The sequence below is a fragment of the Protopterus annectens genome, chromosome 2.part0, assembly GCF_019279795.1.
Source record: "Protopterus annectens isolate FY-2018-M chromosome 2.part0, PAN1.0, whole genome shotgun sequence".
NCBI lineage: Eukaryota > Metazoa > Chordata > Ceratodontiformes > Protopteridae > Protopterus > Protopterus annectens.
In genome coordinates, this window is record NC_056728.1 from 621919533 (window position 1) to 621938585 (window position 19053).

Below are 19053 nucleotides of genomic sequence, written 5' to 3' on the forward strand. Positions count from 1 at the left end.
TTACTGTAGGAACAACTTCATCCAGTTTATTCTGGGACTTTTTTCCTCCCAGGTGAATTCCTTTAGTGCCTTTTGAAGTCTTTCCCAATATCCTGCTGACTGGATGGTAGAAATATGCCTGTCCCACATATAGACTCATTTGGACCAGAAATATTTTTGTGGAAATATTTTGTGATCTAAATCCAGACACCTCATTCATCTTCTCAGTTTCTCACTTGTTGTTAAACATCTATCATCCCTGGACTCTGTTGTGCTCTGCACTTTTCCTGTGACCCATATCCATAGATATTTTATCTAGAATATTGTTGCACTAATTCAGATGTAAGAGTATTGCTGACAGATATCGCTTTTGTTTTCCTACTCTTTATCTTATCGCCTGCTACCTCTTGAAACCCCTAAGTTTTTAAATAAGTTTCCCAGATTGCTTGTCTGGATCAGTGAGATATAGAGTCACTTCATCTGCAAAAAAGTGCTATTTTTTCCTCTGTATCTTCCCAGCAATACTGTTTTTTTTTTTATCCTAGAGTCTATTATGTGTGTGACCAAAGCTTTTAAATACATTGCAAACAGTTAATATTTAGAGGGCAATTTCCTGGGATAGCCCTTGCAGTCTGGACCTTGGCTGTAGATTGATTATGCTGATACACAAGTATACCATCAGTCTCTTAAGGAGCCCCAATTCCTTTCAAGTACTTCCTAAATATACCCAGTGCAGCCTATTGAATAACCTTTCTGAATCCAAACTTAACAGAAATAACTGAAAACCACAAAGGCAAAAACCGCAAACAAAGACAACCAGCCAGTGAATCCACCAATATTTTATTAAAATAATAAAATAAGCTCAGCTCTAACGTCTCAGCTCACCACACAAGCCTTCAAGGAGTAAAAGCACATAAAAAAACTTGCCTCATATAGTATATGCAATTAAACAATTAATTAATTAAACAATTAAATCAGATATTTCCAATTAAGCTCTTCATTAAGACCATATGGATGCAAAGTATTACATTTCAAAATATATAAAGACTCCTTAGTCAGAAGCCGTTTTTTTAAAAGACATTCATCAAATACTGACACTAATTTTCTTTAATATTGTACCTTATAAACCTTCACTATCACCATTATGGAAACATTTAAAATGAGTAGCTATAGAGCTTTCTTGTTTCCTGTTCTTAATATCTCTTATATGCTCAAGCATTCTAACCTTGAATGCCCTTTTAGTTTCTCCAATATAAAACAAATTGCACGGGCATTTAAGTGCATATATAACTCCTCCTGTGCTGCACGAAAAGCTGCAACATGTATCAAATGGAATGTGATTAATATAAATAAATTTGTCTATTACATATTTGCACACCTTACATTTTTTACAACATGAAGTGTCCAATGGAAGTATATTTGAATTAATTCTAACATCTGGGGGGTAAAACTTTCCTTTAACAATAAAGTTATGTATGTTTCTACCCCTTCTATAGGAAATGCCCAGTTTAGCATTTAACCAAGAAAAAACATTTTTCAAAGAGCACAAATAATTCCAAAAATATTTTACTACTTGGGAAATTTCAAAACTTAAACACCCAAAAGTAGAAACAAAATAAATAGATTCAAGGGGTTCTGTTTGAGCCATTTTATGTGGAACCAACATATGTGGATTAATATGTGTATTATTTGCAACAAAGCCACAACATAGCTTCTTCCATCTTCTTTCTATTAAGTTCTTATCATAACCCCTTTTTCTCAAACATATCCACAGTTACTTTTAATTCCCTTTTTAAATCTCTAATATTATTACATAATCTGGATACCCTAAGCATCTCACCATATGGAAGTGCTTCTAAGGTATGAGTAGGATGACAACTATCCCTATGTACAAATTGTGTACCCTGATCAAACTTTCTGTGGACAGTAGTATGTAAAGTCGTGCCATTAACAATACTCAGTTGTGCATCCAAAAAAGGAATGTATTTTCCTACTAATAATCCATCAAATTGTAGATGAAACCTATTAGAATGTAGAGATTGAATAAATTGTTCAACCATATCATCCCCACCCTGGGCAATAAAAATCAAATTATCAATATAATGAAAATATTTAACAACATACTGACAAAAAAATGTACTTCTGTAAATATATTCTAATTCAAAAAGACCCATACTAAGGTTGGCATACATGGGGCAAAGGCAGCACCCATGGCCGTGCCTTGTTTCTGTCTAAAAAGAGTATTGTTAAATTCAAAAAAATTATTCGAAAGACAGAAATAAATAAGGTCTGTAATATATTCTGTAACTGGAGAAGTTCCTAGAAAAAAATGTGAACTGCCTCTAAACCAAAGGCATAACCAATCCTAGTATATAGGCTCTTAACATCTATTGTAAAAAAGTACATATCACTATTCCATTGTATATCACCAATTTTATGTATGAAATCAAATACATCTCTAATGTAAGAAGGAAGTTTATATACTACAGGACTCAAATAGTGATGTAAAAAAGCACTTAAGGCATGTGTGAAGTAATCACAACCAGCCGCTATAGGCCTTCCTGGTGGTTTATTTGAATCTTTATGCACCTTAGGAAGGCAATAAAAATGTGCCTTTTTACTATCTCCTATATCAAATTTATTCTTAATGTCTGAATCTGTAAAATATCCAAGTCTACTACCTTTAGATAAAAGTTCATGGTATTCCTTTAAACTTGATTATACACTGATACTTCAACAATTTCATAAGTTTATCATTCAAATGTTCCATACACATGGAGAAATACTGAGCATAATGCATAATGACTCCTTTATTTCCTTTATCTGAAGGTTTAAATATAACATTATCCATGTTTTAAGAGCTTTCCATTCCATTATAGATAAGTTATATTTGATATACCTTCTATTTTTATCAAATGTTATAAAATCATCATGAAGTGCAAAATTTAACATATTAGAAAAATGCAATACTTCATTATAGTAAGGCGGTATAAACATACTCTTAGTATGTACATTACTTGTATCTAACCTACAGTAAGCATTAAAAGAAGAGTCTGACTCACAAGTAACAAAGCTATCAGAATTACTTATATTATCAGTGTTATCTACAGAGTCATTTTCTACAATAGTATTTCTGAAAAAATGTTTTAGATGCAGTTTTCTACTAAACCTGAAAACATCACATTTAATGTCATGAATATGAGGCACTACAGTAGGAAAAAATGTTAAGCCTCGATTCAGAACTGAATATTCATAATCTGTAAAGATCCAGATAAGTTTATGATATAACTATTATTAACTGGAGGTATAGTTGGATCTTTTACCTCGTTTGTACCCCGTCTGTGGGTAAAAGTCTCTCTGGAACTGTCCTTGTGCTTCACAAACACATTTTGTACCTTGTCTGCCCCCACGGGAATGAGAGGGCTCACCCCGAAAGGTCTGAGGATGTCATTCGGTTGTTGTGCTGTTGGTAAGGCAGGATAATCTTCCAAATTGTCATATTCATCATCACAGGATGTATAAAATCCATCTGAAGCAGTGAAGGGGGAATAATGCATCCGGGAATTGTTATTCGGCTTTTGGAATCTCACATGATTGCGAGACTTCTTCCTATTGGCCCTGGAAATAAACGTCTTCCCGTTCTCATAGTCACGCAGATCTCTTAACAGCTTTCGCTTCTTTCTGTCCACCAATTCCCCCTCAAAGTTCTTAAGTTTTGAATTAATATAATTTAAATAAGTGTCAAGCACAGATGCATGAGTACCTGTTGACAGGGTATTACAAATTTGTTTAATTTGTTCTTTCAATTCTTTTTGCTTAACCCTGTCACGATCTATGAGAATATTCACCCATTCCAGGGAGCACTTATGTGCTGCTGATCTATGGAACTGCATATCAGTTACATTCTGTAAATCAAAGGGCAGAGTGGGATCTTTATATACTCTCAGCCCTCTGGGTGTAATATCTAAGTCTAGATATTTTTGCAGCCCCATTAAATTAAAGAAGGTAGCCGTTTCTTTCCACATAAGTTTGTCAAGTTGTTCAAATAAAGACTTACTTTCTTGTGGCAGAGACAAAGGCAATCTCCTTCTTACATTCTCAAAAGGATTATAACCGCTGGTTCCTCTCTTGTTCCCATCTTTCCCAGGAAATACAAGGATTTGGCATATTAGGCACACTTGTAGTTACTGCATCAGATGATGTATTTATTTCCGAAGAATTTTTCAAAAAATTATCCAAAGACATCTGAGAACCATTCCCTATAGTTTCTCGAAGTACATGAGGCAAGTTATATTGGGGATCACTGGCCATAGAACAATATATGAAAACCACAAAGGCAAAAACCGCAAACAAAGAGAACCAGCCAGTGAATCCACCAGTATTTTATTAAAATAATAAAATAAGCTCAGCTCTAACGTCTTGGCTCACCACACAAGCCTTAGGAGTAAAAGCACATCAAAATTATTGAACAGGGAATGCCAATATCTTGTTAGTTTTCCTCTGCTTCTGTCGAGGCTTCAGTTAGCATTCCACCCTGTCCAGGGGATCTTAACTGTTGTCTGCTTCCTTATTTATTCTTTGACCTCACCTTGGGTAAAAGGTGAACTTAGACTCTTTGCATTTCTTTCTGGAAAAAAAAAACTTTTGTAAGTGTCTTTAAAAAGAGCCAGTATCTTCAGTATCTGGTTTTCAATCCTATTTGTCCATTCATCTTTAACCTTCACAGTTCCCTGTCTTAATTTCATTTGCCTCAATTTCCTTGACAAGTTTTTTTTTTTTTTTTGCAGTGTTCAAAGTAAGATTGCCTAAGAGTAGCTTTTCTGTCCTTATTAATTATTTCCAGTTATGTTTCTGTCCTCTCTTTCTCTCCTTTATTGTTTCTTTAATGGTGTAATTTTTTAATATCTGCAGGCTCTTTAAATCTTATACTAACATTTCTTCTTCATTTAAAATAAAGCCCTCAACACATTCTTTACCTACTCTCATCCTATAACTAAATCTGACTTCAATACATGCTTGATGACCTCTTTACTATAGTTCTGTTTCCTTAGCCAGTAAAGAGGGAAGCAAAAGTGTTTGTCTGTTGTTCTGCAGTAACTGTTGTATCCTCAATAGTATTGATGCATGATGCGTAATACGTATTGGATGTGTATCCAAATTTCAGTAGATATTTATGTTCCCGTGAAATGTTATGTCCAGTCCAGTCTTGCCCAACTAGTATATCTGTGCAAGAAGAAAGTGTACTCTGTGTCTCTACTTATTTTTCTACCACGTCCACCCCAGCCGACAGTTCACATCTAAAGTCTGAATTTTACTTTTCATGCTCTGCTTGTAGCTTATCTCTTCCAGTATTCTTTTCAGTTTACCCTGTCCTGTTCATGGTAACACACAGATTCCTAATAGTGTCTTTTCCCCCTGCCAAATATCCCCTTACCATCAGAAATCTACCTGGGGGTCATGTGTTCCTGTTTAATTAATCGTAGATGCCCCTGTGTTTATACTCCTGTTTCCCTCACTCCAGTGTATTCTGATGAATGGCTCCCTCACTCCAGTGTATTATAGGTTCATAGGCTGGTACTAGGTTATCGGCTGTAGGGGCCTATACAAGCCTAGCCATAACAATTCCCTGACTATTTCTTCCCATAGTATTTACTTCCCTGGACCCCTGTCTAGCAAGACGACTGACGTGATCCCCGGGATGATGAATTTCCTGTCTCCCATCCAGTCATCAAGGTTCCTTTTGAAGAGGGTCAAAGAGGTGCTCTGCTTGACATGCATGGGCAGTCTATTACAGAGTCTGTGGAGTCTCTGGGTCAGGAACCTGTCCCTCCAGCATGTTTTGTTCATTGTGATGACAAGGTTTAGATCCCTGGAATGTGTGTCTCTGAGGGATTGGGACTTCTTTAAGTGTAGCATGTCCAACAGCTCTGGGTTTGACATGGCCTTGTATGTTAAGAAGAGATCACCTCTGAGTAGATGATATGCAACAGAGTATAGGTGGATTGTTTTTAGATGGTCAGCATAGGGCATCTGTTTAGGCCTGTTGGTGAGGTATTTCTGCGGCCTTTCCAATTGTTGCAGATGTCTTGAGAGGTACATACCAAATGGGGCATTGGGCATTGTATTCTATAATGGCTCTAATGAGGGATAAGTACAGTGGGACAATGATCTCCTTTTCTCTGGATGAAAATCCCTTAGTGATGAGGTGCGCCACATAGAAGGATTTCCTGACTGTTGTGGCAATGTGGTCATCGAAGGTGAGACCACTGTCCACCTGTGTGTCCCTTAGTCTCTTATAACACATTCAGTGTTTAGTGTACTGTCACCTATATGATAATTCAAGGGTACATGTTTTTTTTTCCCAAAGGGGATAACCATACATTTCTTGGCATTGAGCTTGAGCACATAGCTGTGGCACCAAGCACCTGTTTCTCTAAGGCCCTTTTGTAGAATATCCACATCATTTGGGGATTCAGTAATGGCTCCCAGTTTGCAGTCATCTGTGAACTTTGTTAGCCAGAGTCCCTTAGTGCTGTTGGCCTGTACTTCAGAGAAGTAGATGCCAAACACGAGTGGTCCCAGGATCCCTGATCTTTTTTAGTGAGTTCCTTCTACTCTTCTTTAGTTAAATTTGTCTCCTGTAACATCATAATTTTGCTTCTGTTTTCCTAATGTATGTCAGGATCTTGCTAATTTTTGGTTGCTTTGTAAGACCATTCACATTTCAAATGAGTATCTTCAGTGTCGTATTTTAGGTTTTGGCCTAGTATTTTCTATTTCTTTTCAAACATCAGCATTTAATTTGGCTACCAGCACAATTGGCCAGGGTTTAGTGATTAGATTAGTATAAAATGCCATTTAAATTTAAGACCTTTAAAAAGTTAAGTTTTAAAAATTGCACTTTATGTTGTTTTTGCATCTTCTTAAAAAGTACTCAGTTGTATTTATTCTGCTCCATTAATTACTGCTTGGTAGTAGCCTGATTAAATTGTAATTGTTATTCTAAGCCTTTTGGTTTAAGGACTTGGGCTCCAGACCACTTGTTTTACATTAAGAAGGTTTGTTCTGGCAGGACAGGTAGCTTGCATCCTTCTAAGTTGGGAACTGCTGATTGAAGGCTCAGTGTCTTATTCTAAAATTGTATTAGTTCTGGTTAAAGCACTTGGGCTTCAGTTATTTTTAATTAAGAAGGTTTGTGGTCTGCACTCTTGTGGGAGGAGAGGCTAGATTCTGCCCTTCTGAGCTGGGAATTTCTGGTTAAAGGCTTATTGTGCCTGCTTATTTTAACTGTTTCTTTCTGAAATTGGTGCGGCTTGTTTGCTGTAGCATAAACTAGATTCAGGCATCCTGAATCTAGCTTTGTTTGTATAACTTGAGCACTAATCCAGGCCATCTGTTTTGGAGAAGGTTCCCCTGCACCCTAGTGGCAGGAGTGTGCAGTTAGAACTTGTCTGATTGAAGACTGCTGGAACATGGCTCAGTTTTGAGCTTTTTTACTGGTTAATTGGGTAATTTGTTTAAATCAGTTAGCTTGTTTGCTATTGCTATATAAAAAATTGCACTTTATTCATCTGCTTTTACAGTTTTTGTGTTTCTTCATACTTTATTTTGCTTTTGCTGCTTGTTCTTAAAAGTACTTAATTGCATGTATTACTGCTTGTTAGTAACCTGATTACATTGTAACTTTTATTATAAGCCTTTGGTTGACGCACTTGGGCTTTAGACCAGTTGTTTTGCATTAAGAAGGTTGGTGGTCTGCACTGTTATGGCAGGACAGGTAGCTTACATCCTTCTAAGTTGGGAGTTGCTGATTGAAGGCTTAGTGTCTGTTATTCTAAAAGTATATTAGTTCTGGTTTAAGCACTTGGGCTTCGGGCCAGTTATTTTACATTAAGAAGGTGTGGTCTGCACTCTTGTGGGAGGAGAGGGTAGGTTCTACCCTTTTGAGCTGGGAGTTTCTGATTAAAGGCTTATTGTGCCTGCTTATTTGAACTGCTTCTTTTTGACATTGGTACTTCTTGTTTGCTGTAGCATAGACTAAATTCAGACCTGCTGAATCTAGCTTTGGTTGTATAACTTGAGCACTAATCCAGACCATCTTTTTTTGGAGAAGGTTCCCCTGCACCCTTGTGGCAGGAGTGTGCAGTTAGAGTTTGTCTAATTGAAGACTGCTGGAACAGGGCTCAGTTTTTAGCTTTTTAAAAAAAAAAATACACTTTATGCATCACAGCTTAGCTAGGGTTAAACTATTCCCTGCACCATGAAGTTTGCTCTTTAAATTTTCCCGTAAAACTGGCCAGTTTTTATGGTTTTAGCACTTAAATCAGTTTTTTTGAGCTTAGCACTTGTTCAGAACTTGTTGTAAGTACTAAATAAGCTACAAATTACTACAGCACTCAACTTTCCTCACTTGTCTAAAGGAAAACAGTTTTCAGTACTTAATAAGCACCTATCCAGGCATGTCTAAGGGTCAGCTCTCGTTGTTTTCTCATGTCTACCTGATGAATCTGGGCATCTTGGGGCAATGCAGCAATTGCCTCATGTACACAGACAATGCTCTCTTCCTACCACCTAACACTACAACCTGTGAGAGATGCACTTGTATAGCCAAACTGGAAGCAAAGCTCTCTACACCCAAGACTGGACTAGACAGTCAAGGGGAGAAGGTAAACACCTGCACCACACCACACTCATCACATAGTCCCTCAAAACCTACACCACAAAAACAGACACATAGAAACACAAAACACACACCTACATTCACGGAAGCTCTCAATAAAAATCTGCTCAAGCAACAGAGATCTCCAAAGCAGAAATGCAGGAAGCCTCCACCCCCAACACAACCCAAATGACACACAGCCCACAAACTCAGTGTGCCACTTAACCACAGCCCATAAGGCATAACAACTTACCCAACACTCTTGTCATAGGTGACTATAGTCAGGCACACTGATGTTCCACTTACCAGACTAAACAAGGAGAAAGTTACTGTCAGCTGCCTGTCAGGTGCCAAGATCCGCCACATAATGCACGCACTCAGGTCACTCCACAACAAGTACAAATATGACTCTGTCATTGTCCATGTTTGTGTGAATGACCTGAGAAGTACCTCCCTGGACTACATGAAAAGAGACATGGAGGAGCTCTTCAGTCTTGTAGCCCAGGCAGGTATGACCCTAGCCCTGAGTAGCATCCTGCCATCACCCAGAATGATACCACAGTACAAGGACAAAATGATTGACTTCAACAATTGGCTAAGCTTCTGGTGTCATTCTAAGGGGATTCAGTATCTTTCTGCCTGGAATGACATGATCAACAGACCACGATGCTTTGCCAGAGATGGCCTGCACGTGTCGCCCTTGGGATTACGGTTACTGGCTAAGACTCTTGCCACCCCCTATAGTGCCTTTTTTAGGCATGGTTCAAATGACAAATTCACCACTGTAACAGGTACAAGCAAGCAAAATCTGTGGGTAATGCTACTCAGTGCTAGAAGTCTAAACCTCAAAATGCATTCACTTGAGGCACTCCTTAAAATGGAGAACATCGACATCTGTGCAGTGACAGAGACCTGGTTCAAGGCTCCAGAGAGCACCCCTGCACTACCAGGCTATAATTCATACCACACCTTTCGGCCACCTAACCTAGACTGAAACACTAAAGGCGGAGGTGTGTTCATATTCATTAAGGATATCTTCACCTCCAGGCTAGTTGCTCAGCATGATGCATCTGAGATTATCAAAGTGCAACTAACTCTGAGCAAGACCGCAATCTAAATTGTAATTTGATACAGATCCCCCATCATGCCCCAGGATTCCCACTCCTTATTTCTTAATACACTGGAAGATATTATATCATGTATCAACTCTCTTGCTCAACGTTTTCTGGAATTCATAAATTCCAATGCCTTGGATCAACTTATCCACACCCCCACCAGGGGCAGCAATATCCTGGACCTGGTTATTACCAGCATGGGTGACCTGTGTTCCACACCAGAGGTCAATTCCTAGTTGGTCAGATCCAACCACAAGCTAATCACCATAGACATCCACATCCTGCCCCACCCCCCATTAGGGAAACCACCGTAAAAATTTCTCCAAAGCCAACTTCACGCTTCTTAAGATAGAAGTGGCAAACTTCATGGCTCGTGCTATCCCTAACAGAACCAAGATGTTATCCTCCAAAAAAAAAAAGGAAGCCAATCTGGTGGTCCCCTGCCATAAACAAACTCTACAACAGAAGAAAGAAACTGTTGCAAAAAAGTGAAAAATCCCATGATTGGAGGAACTCCCTGGTCAGCCTCAGTAAGAAGCTGAGATCCCCTCATAAAATCCTCCAAAGCTAGTTATGAAAACAAAATTGCCACTGATTTTAAAGACAACCACAAAGCATTCTATAGCTTTGTCAAGAATCTCAATGGCAACACTCAGATCTGCTCTGAGTTACAGCACAATGGCACTAAATATACAGAATCAACTGATATTGCCAACATCCTGGCAGATAGGTTAACTTTACCCTTCTCTCACCCCCTAAAAGGCCCATCTCTGTACCGGAAGAATGGAGAGGTCCTGTAATCATGGCTGCACAGGTAAAAACCACACTCTCCAAAGCCAAAAACACATCATCCATGGGACCTGACAGCATCCCAGGCTGCGGTCTACACAAACTACAGAATGAACTGGCACCCCACCTATGCACCATGTTCAATCATAGCCTTACCTCAGGCTTTGTGCCCACTGAATGGTGCACAGCAATGGTTATCCCACTCTACAAAGGGGGAGCCACCACGGACTCTGGGAACTACCACCCAATTAGCCTAACGAGCCTGGTCTGCAAGGCTATGGAACATATTATCATGGAACTTATAAACAAAGGCACTGGTAATCTCCAAACTCTTGACCCCACCCAGTTCGGGTTTCTAAAAGGCAGATCATGTCTCCTAAATCTGATAGACTTCTTTGAAGCAGTCACCAAAGCTGTAGACGAGGGTAAGGTGGTTCACACAGCCTGTCTAGATCTTGCAAAGGCTTTTGACACCATCCCCCACTCTGGAATTATAGATAAACTCACTAAACTAGGTATAAATCCCTGTGTCACAAGATGGGTTGCCAACTGGCTCACTGACAGAACCTACACTGTGAAAGTAGCACACTCCAAATCCGACTTCAGACCAGTGACAAGTGGAGTACCACAGGGTTCAGTCCTGGGTCCGCTCCTATTTGGTATCTACTTTTCTTAAGTATAGGCTAACACAGAAGGTCTTTGGCTAACGAAGTTCGGTAGATGACTGCATACTAGGAGCCATAATCGAAACTCCTAATGATGTGGATATCCTACAAAAGGGCCTCACTGAGAAAGATGCCTGGTGTCAAAGCCATGGTCTCAAGCTCAGTGCCAAAAAGTACATTGTCATCCCCTTTGGTAAAAACTCTGTACCCATGAGCTTATCACATAGGTGATAGCCTACTTAACATCGAAAGTGTGATAAGAGACCTTGGAACACAGGTGGACAGTAGTCTCTCCGTTGATAATCACATTGCCACAGTAGTCAGGAAATCCATCTACGTGGCACACCTCATCACAAAAGATTTCTCATCCAGAAAAAAAGAGGTCATTGTTCCCCTCTTGTCATCACTCATTAGACCCATTATAGAGTACAATGCCCCTTTTGGTATGTTCCTCACAAGACATCTACAACAACTGGAAAGGCTGCAGAAATACCTCACAAAGAGGATTACCGGCCTCAAACAGATGCCCTACGCATACCATATCAAAAAACTCCAGCTTTACTCCATCGCATATCGCCTACTCAGAGGCGATCTCTGCCTAACATACAAAGCTATGTCAAACTCAGAGCTGTTGGACATGCTCCACTTAAAGAAATCCCAGTCCCTCTGAGCTACACGCTCTAGGGACCTAAACCTTGTCACCACAATAAACAGAACATGCTGGAGGGATAGATTCCTGTCCCAGAGACTTCCCATACTCTGGAACAGTCTACCTAGCGATATCAAACAAAGCTCCTCATTGGCACTTTTCAAGAAAAATCTTGATGACTGGAATGGAAATGGAAAATTTACCCCAGGATCACTTCTGGGGCTCTGCTTGACAGGGGGACAGGAAAATAATTTTCTTGGGTGGCAAAAGCCAGGATACCTTTTTGGCTAGGCTTATATAGGCCCTAGGGCCAATAGCCTAGTACCTAAATATGAACCTGTGTAAAAGGGGTGGAGCTAGTTTGAAGTCATGTGATCTTGTTTATGCAACTGTTTGATTTTGAAATGGATTTATCATTCTGAAGAAGTCCATGAGTTGAAAATGAAAGTGCAACATATAACACAGACACACACACACACACATATATATATATATATATATATATATATACATATATATACATATATATATATATATATATATATATATATATATATATATATATATATATATATATATATAAAATTCTGTTATAAAGTGCTTACTTTTCCAGGATTTTTTATTTGTATTCTAGTTCACAAGGCTCAATATTTTCTTGGGAGGAGTGAATGGCCAAGATGGCCCACCTTCTGTCAGCATTCTGGAGCAAAATGTGTTTACAGTAAATAGAGAAATGCACTGATTGTAAAACTGAGACTCGTCAATGCTCTTGCCAAACCAGACTGTTTTAGGGTCCTATTAATTTTTTGTCACTAATCATTATATTTTTATTTATAAAAATAAGTTTGTTGTGTTCTGTAGGACCTGCATTTTTTCCTGTTGCTTTACATAATTCTGTTTTATTTTTCAGTTTAGCTGCATTTTCCCTGATATGGTAGAAAGGTTAATACTACTGGACAGTTGTGGCTTCGTACCTTATAGAAAGGTGAGACATTTTAGATTAATTTCAACATTTTACAACTCCTGTTTAAGAGACTAAACAAAATATTTAGTATTAGCGTGTGGTTATTGCATAACGTTTATTTCTTGTTCAGAGGTTGGCTGTCATTACTTTAACCCTTTTATTTCTAAGCATTTAGGAAGATTATTCTCAGACTACTAACTGGTTTGGCTTTTTTTTGCTTCAGTTTACAAAAATGGTTTACCATATTTTTATGATTTTTTTTGGAGTATGACACTGGGATGATTACCTATAAAACATCCTTTGATTGTACTCCATGCTTTAGAGACAAACGAGCAGCTGTATATTGAATTGTTATGGAAAGTATCTTTTTTAGTACCATGTTTATGTCTCAACATTTAAAAAAACATATGGAAGATCACATCAGTGCAGAATTAAATATTTGTTTCAGGACTGTGGTCACAACAACTCTCTGGTCTGGATTCCGTAAAGTTCACGGAAGCTATGTGTGGACAATACAGCATGCCGAAGGAAGACTTCAGCACATCTGCTGCATATGCAATTTCAGAAGACATGCTAAAGGCAATCATAGTACTTAGCTATTATGGATTCAGTACGTGCCTGTCAGATTCCAAAACACATAATGCGTATACAAATCAACTTAACTGCGACAAACTGCCGTACTGATTCTTTTTCTGATATCTTCAGCATATGCTTCACAGACCTCAAGGAATAAAAGCTAATATCTAATACTATGGATTCTGCTGAATTCCATAGCAAAAAAAAAGAAAAACATAAAAATGCAATCTGCAGTTAATGAACTACAAAAGGCTGCAGTGATACAAGCCATAAATGAGGCTGTGGCTGTGCACCCTAGAAGGCAGCCTGCTAGAGTCAGAGCAAGGCTGCAACGAAACCTGTGAGGAAACTCCATCTCCCTTGAAACCAAAGTGTGCCTCAGCCTGGATGTATTTGTATCTGGGACATTCCGTGGATGCTGTGGGAGTGTTACAGACAGCTGCTATCTGTATCCTGGCTAAATTCCTGGAACCAATGTGCAACAATGTGGATGACTACATACACTTTCCTTCCATCCCCATGGAATGGAAAACTGAAATGCACAGGTTTTACAGCATTGCAAACATCTCCAATGTACTTGGTGCAATAGATTGCACACACATACACCTATCAAGACACCAGTATATCCTGAAGCAGACTGATTCATAAACAAAAAAGGCTGCCATCCATCAATTGCCAGGTGATGTGTGCAGCATTTGGCAGCGTAGCAAACCTAATGGCAGCACAAACTGGAAGTCTTCATGATGCTGCCATATGGAGGGAAGGTAGACTGAGGGCTGCATTCCAGAAAGGTGAAGTACCTCATGAGCTACAACTAGGTAAGAACAGGAGCACATCTAGAATGTAAGCTAAAGATATTCCTCACAACAGTGTCCATGCTGACCAAATGTTTTTTATTCTTCACAGTAGATGATTATGGTTATCCATTTGAGCCGTGGCTAATGACACCATAGCATGAACCATCCAATGCTGCACAGGAGGCCTACAATAGAGCACACGCAGCACCCACAAGTACCATAGAGCATGTATTTGATGTACCGAAAGCTAGGATCCGATATCTGGACACATCCGGGGAAGTAGGGTAAAACACGACTGAAAAAGCAGCACAGATTAATGCAGTGTGCGCCATTCTGCACAACATGCTAACTGGAGCATATGGCAGTCTTTAGCTGCAGCTGTTGGTGAACTACCTCAAGAACCCTGAATGTCTGTAGAGGACGTACTGCAGGTATCAGAGGAAGAGCACGAGGACTGAGGGGGGCAGAATGTACAGGCATATTCAATGTAGAGTGTGTGACGACAAGTGCAGGCCTGGGCAACATGGCAGTGTCTGACCCACAACTTTGAGTTATGACAAACTACACATACATGATCTCACAGATTTTAATGATGTTCAGGTGTTGCCCCACCACAGCAACAGCACAGATTGCACCTAATGCCAATTACCCACTAGATGTAGTGAGCATCAGACATAACACCATAATCATAATATGTAACATTATGAACATATTCAAATCTGTCACAATAAGGATCATCAACTCAGTGCATAGCTGAAACGTGTGTGCATACACACTCAGATTGTTTTACCATTGTATGGAAAACAATAAGAGATGCACATCAGTGCAACACATTCTTATCTCTATGGTGTAATACAATCAAAAAAGAGAACAATACAGGATATAAAGCAGAACTTTTAATAGCCACAGAAAAATGTATCACAGTAAGCTAGTAATTAATACACAGAGTCAGCTATGTTTATGAAACCTTTGGACTCGATGTGACTCAGTTTAGAGTGACCTCACAGATGTCTTACATCACAGTCTGGATTGCCCCTACCATGTGCCGAAAGACTTGGCCTAGGTTGCTTTACAGAGGAGACTGATGAGGTGACAACACCCTCTTGAGATGGAGCATGACTGTGAGTTGAAGGTCTTGTAACTGGTGGGACCACAGCAGATGGACCAACAGTGGAAGTTTGTGCATGTTGGACTATTGACACGGATGCTGGATGGGCAATGGCAGGCCACTTTCTTTTTGCAATTGGCTAAGCACAGTCAAGGTATGCAAAACCCTGCTTGTACTGTGGTACTGCTGTATTATGTGGGAGGCCATGGATTCTACTGACTGTGTCATCACTAGCATACTTTTATTTTGAATAGCCAGTTATGCCATTACTTCAGTGTCTGCGCTCATGTCCTTCATGCAGCTGGCATGCAACACAATCTGTGGCACAGGCAAGTGCATTGAAGTCTGATTCATTACTTTCATTTGCCTGCAGCAGTAGGCAGACACCCTGTGACACCTGGCCATGGACATTATCTGCATGCCTATGTTACTGCAGTGCCAGATTTCAAGGTATTATAGGAACTGGCAACATCAACAGTAGTCTCAACTTGGGTCTGTGGTTCAACAGCTTCATCCAGTTCACCATCCAGTGTCCCATCATTCTCAGAATGGCTAGACAAGTTTCCATCCACATCTGAGGCTACAGCTGCATCAACATCACTGTCATCATCTTGGATGGACTCTATCAACATGTCAATGTCTTGTGTGCCAGGGGCCCGTACTGAGACACGTCTGATTCCACATCATGATCATTGGATGGGGCTAAAGGAAGATGCAGATAGTTGATGTGATAAAAGAAGAGACAGATGACACAGATCAGGACAATCTGCTTACATCACATGCTGGGTAGCATCAGAGACATATGACATATATAGCCTCACTGCAGTGTTACTAACCATAATGACTTTACATGAGGTTTTCTGTATTTATGTTTCATTTTATCTACATAATGTAAAGTATGCAGTTAGGTTATACAGCCAACATACATGACATGTATGACAAATACAAACAAAATACACACCTGACAACTCCTCATGGGTAGATGGTGCTGTTGAAAAGGGATGAACTTCATCTATTTTAGGGAAAATAACAGCATTGTTGATCACATCTTTGCCACCATTACCCATATGACCACAGTTAAAACATACAGCAGGTTTGACATAGACATGCCACTTGTTTATGCAGTTGTTGAGGTTGATGCAGTCTGGCCTTGGAATGGGAAGGACACAGTATTAATGGAGGACAACAACAGGAGTGACAACAGTGATATGTATGAAAGATTGTTAATGGCATACCACTGACAGACTCCTGCTGTTGAGAATTTGTGGGTTGTGCCATTGGTCCTGCAGTGGGAAAGTAAAGAGAAGGACAACACACTCCTGTATTTAGCCAAAACAATACTGACAGCATCACTTATACAACATAGTAACAGGGGCTGCATTTACTCACATAATGAATGTTGCACCTGTAAACCAGATGGCCCTGTATTGAAAAATATTGAAATTAATGTTATGATGTGTGATACACATCAATGCAAGCTGTGAACCTGTTTTAGTAACATACCTGGTCTGTCTGAACTTGAACTTGCACAGCTTGGGCCTACACTGGATATACCTAGTGCACAGTGTTAGGTAAATAACAATATGACAGTAAATAGCAGTGCCATGAAATGAGGCTAAGGCAATAACAGGTAGTAGTCACAGTAACACAGTATGGAAAAACACTCACCTGTCAATTTTTGGTGGTGTTCTGAAGTAGGTGGACCTGTGAATATTATTGCAGATGGCATTACACATGTTGGTTTGACTGTTTTGTCTGTACTTTAGTTGTATGACTACATGTCATTAAACTTACTTTCATCATCATGCTGTGTGGATCTGTGTGCAGTGGTCAAATCTGCTGCTGTATATCAAAAATGATAATACATGAATATGCATGTTGCAGCAATATGCAGATATTTTCTCTGTACTCAGTAATGTCATGGAAAGAAAGACATAAATGTTCATCTTGTAACTCCTGCTTCTGTCCCACCACTTGGTATGTGTCACTCCCCATTTGATGTATGCATTGAGGCCCAAAATATTGTAATGTCATCAGGGGTCAGTGGTGTTCCACCACCGGTGGCTTCCCTTGATCTTTCATATCGTCTTAATTTGTTGGCACGGAGGATCATATCTGAGCAGCATCGACAGGCACCGAGGGATCTGTTATGACCTTCAGCCACATTTATCGTGGTGTTAGTTCAAGATTTAATTTCTCCAAACTATATTGCTGTCCATGTTGTCAGAGAAGCAAGTATGATGTAATTTTCCTGTGGGGATAAATTATCATCACGGGATGGTTAGTCGTCTGAAAGACAGTGGTATGCACATAATCATATTCCTGTGTGAGCCATTTATGCACATGATTCTGTGGACAGCATATGTCAACGTAAACCGTCTGCATTCCTGTGCATTGCAGAAGTCTGTAAAATACTGTGACAAATATTAATATGACATATAAAAAGTAATACCTGCATACATAGCATTTATAAAATTAAAATAACTTGTAATACCTGCAGAGTCTGTGTGTGGGATTAGAAACCTTCACACTATATATATATATATATATATATATATATATATATATATATATATATATTGAATGTAGGTCCAAAAACAACAGTATCATGCCACATGTGTCTGCATGCATTTCACATGAAAATACTACACAAACTAGCAATTGAACAACATACAGAAGGCATTGGAAAACCTCAAGATCCATAGGCAGGCCACCGACAATACAGCTCCCTTGTATATTGAGCCAGTAGTAGTAAGGCTTTTGTTAAGCATCAATGAAGAAATATCTGTAACATCAAAGGAACATAGTACATACGAGTAGTGTTGGAATCTGCAGGTTTCTGTATTTATACCAAAGAATACAGGGAATTATCTGTAAGAAGCACATATGATTCATAAATCTGTCCTTGTGTACTGTTCATATTTGCAGTGCAAATTTGTCTAACTGCATATGGGAATAAAATAATTAATGAAAATAAAAACACTTGTATGCATAAAAGTTATGCAGACATCAGTCTAGTAACTTAAAATAAGTTCTGTTACAGCAGATATTAAAAAAAATAATTAAACGGGTACTTTGAGAATGAGTAACTTTAACAGATAAAATATTCACCCAAACAGAAATGTTACCAATTGGCAGTGTACCTCTCACTCGAATCACAGAAACAAAGTGCACCTAATTTGGAGCCATCTTTAAGTATCATTTGCACTATACATAACTAATGAGGTTCATAAAAATTCTAGGTTTTGAAATTCCATTTGCCCACCTCTGCTTGGCTACGTGCAGCTTAACACCCAGGTGTACTGCGTAAATACCCAATAGGTCTTGGTTGGTACGGGTCAGTTGTCTGCCAGTGATCTGATTACTTGATATCAGCACCACTTTCAAATATTGAATTTTGATACATTTTTACAGATCAGATCATTACTATCTGCAAACTGAGTAGGAACTCCGAGAGCATTTTTCAGATTTTGCATTTATCATATATTTTCTTTTGGATGATCAAGATGACTACTTCGAGGAGGCTGAGATGGGTCTGTGTGCCCAACTGGACTGAGAAAGAAAACACCCAGATACTGCCCAGGTATGCTGGAGTGGAGCATTGGATGAGAGCCAGTCAAAGGAACTTTGTGATATTATCCATCTGGAACTGGATTGCGAGGGAGCACTGAAAATGTACGGGGTCTACTGCATTGGAGTGCAGTTTTGCCACCGTTATGATGACCTGCATCAGAGTGACACAGAGGTGCTTC

At 39.2% G+C, this 19053-nt stretch overlaps 1 protein-coding gene across 4 annotated transcripts in view; it reads left to right on the forward strand.

Annotated features, from left to right (window-relative positions):
* Nucleotides 1-19053, forward strand: part of SERHL2 (serine hydrolase like 2) — a 1152218-nt gene that overhangs the window by 629733 nt on the left and 503432 nt on the right. For all 4 annotated transcript variants that reach the window (XM_044060988.1, XM_044060991.1, XM_044060989.1 and 1 more), the window contains exon 7: nucleotides 12767-12841. In XM_044060988.1, the coding sequence (XP_043916923.1) occupies nucleotides 12767-12841 (75 nt within the window). The remainder of the gene's footprint in view (nucleotides 1-12766; nucleotides 12842-19053) is intronic.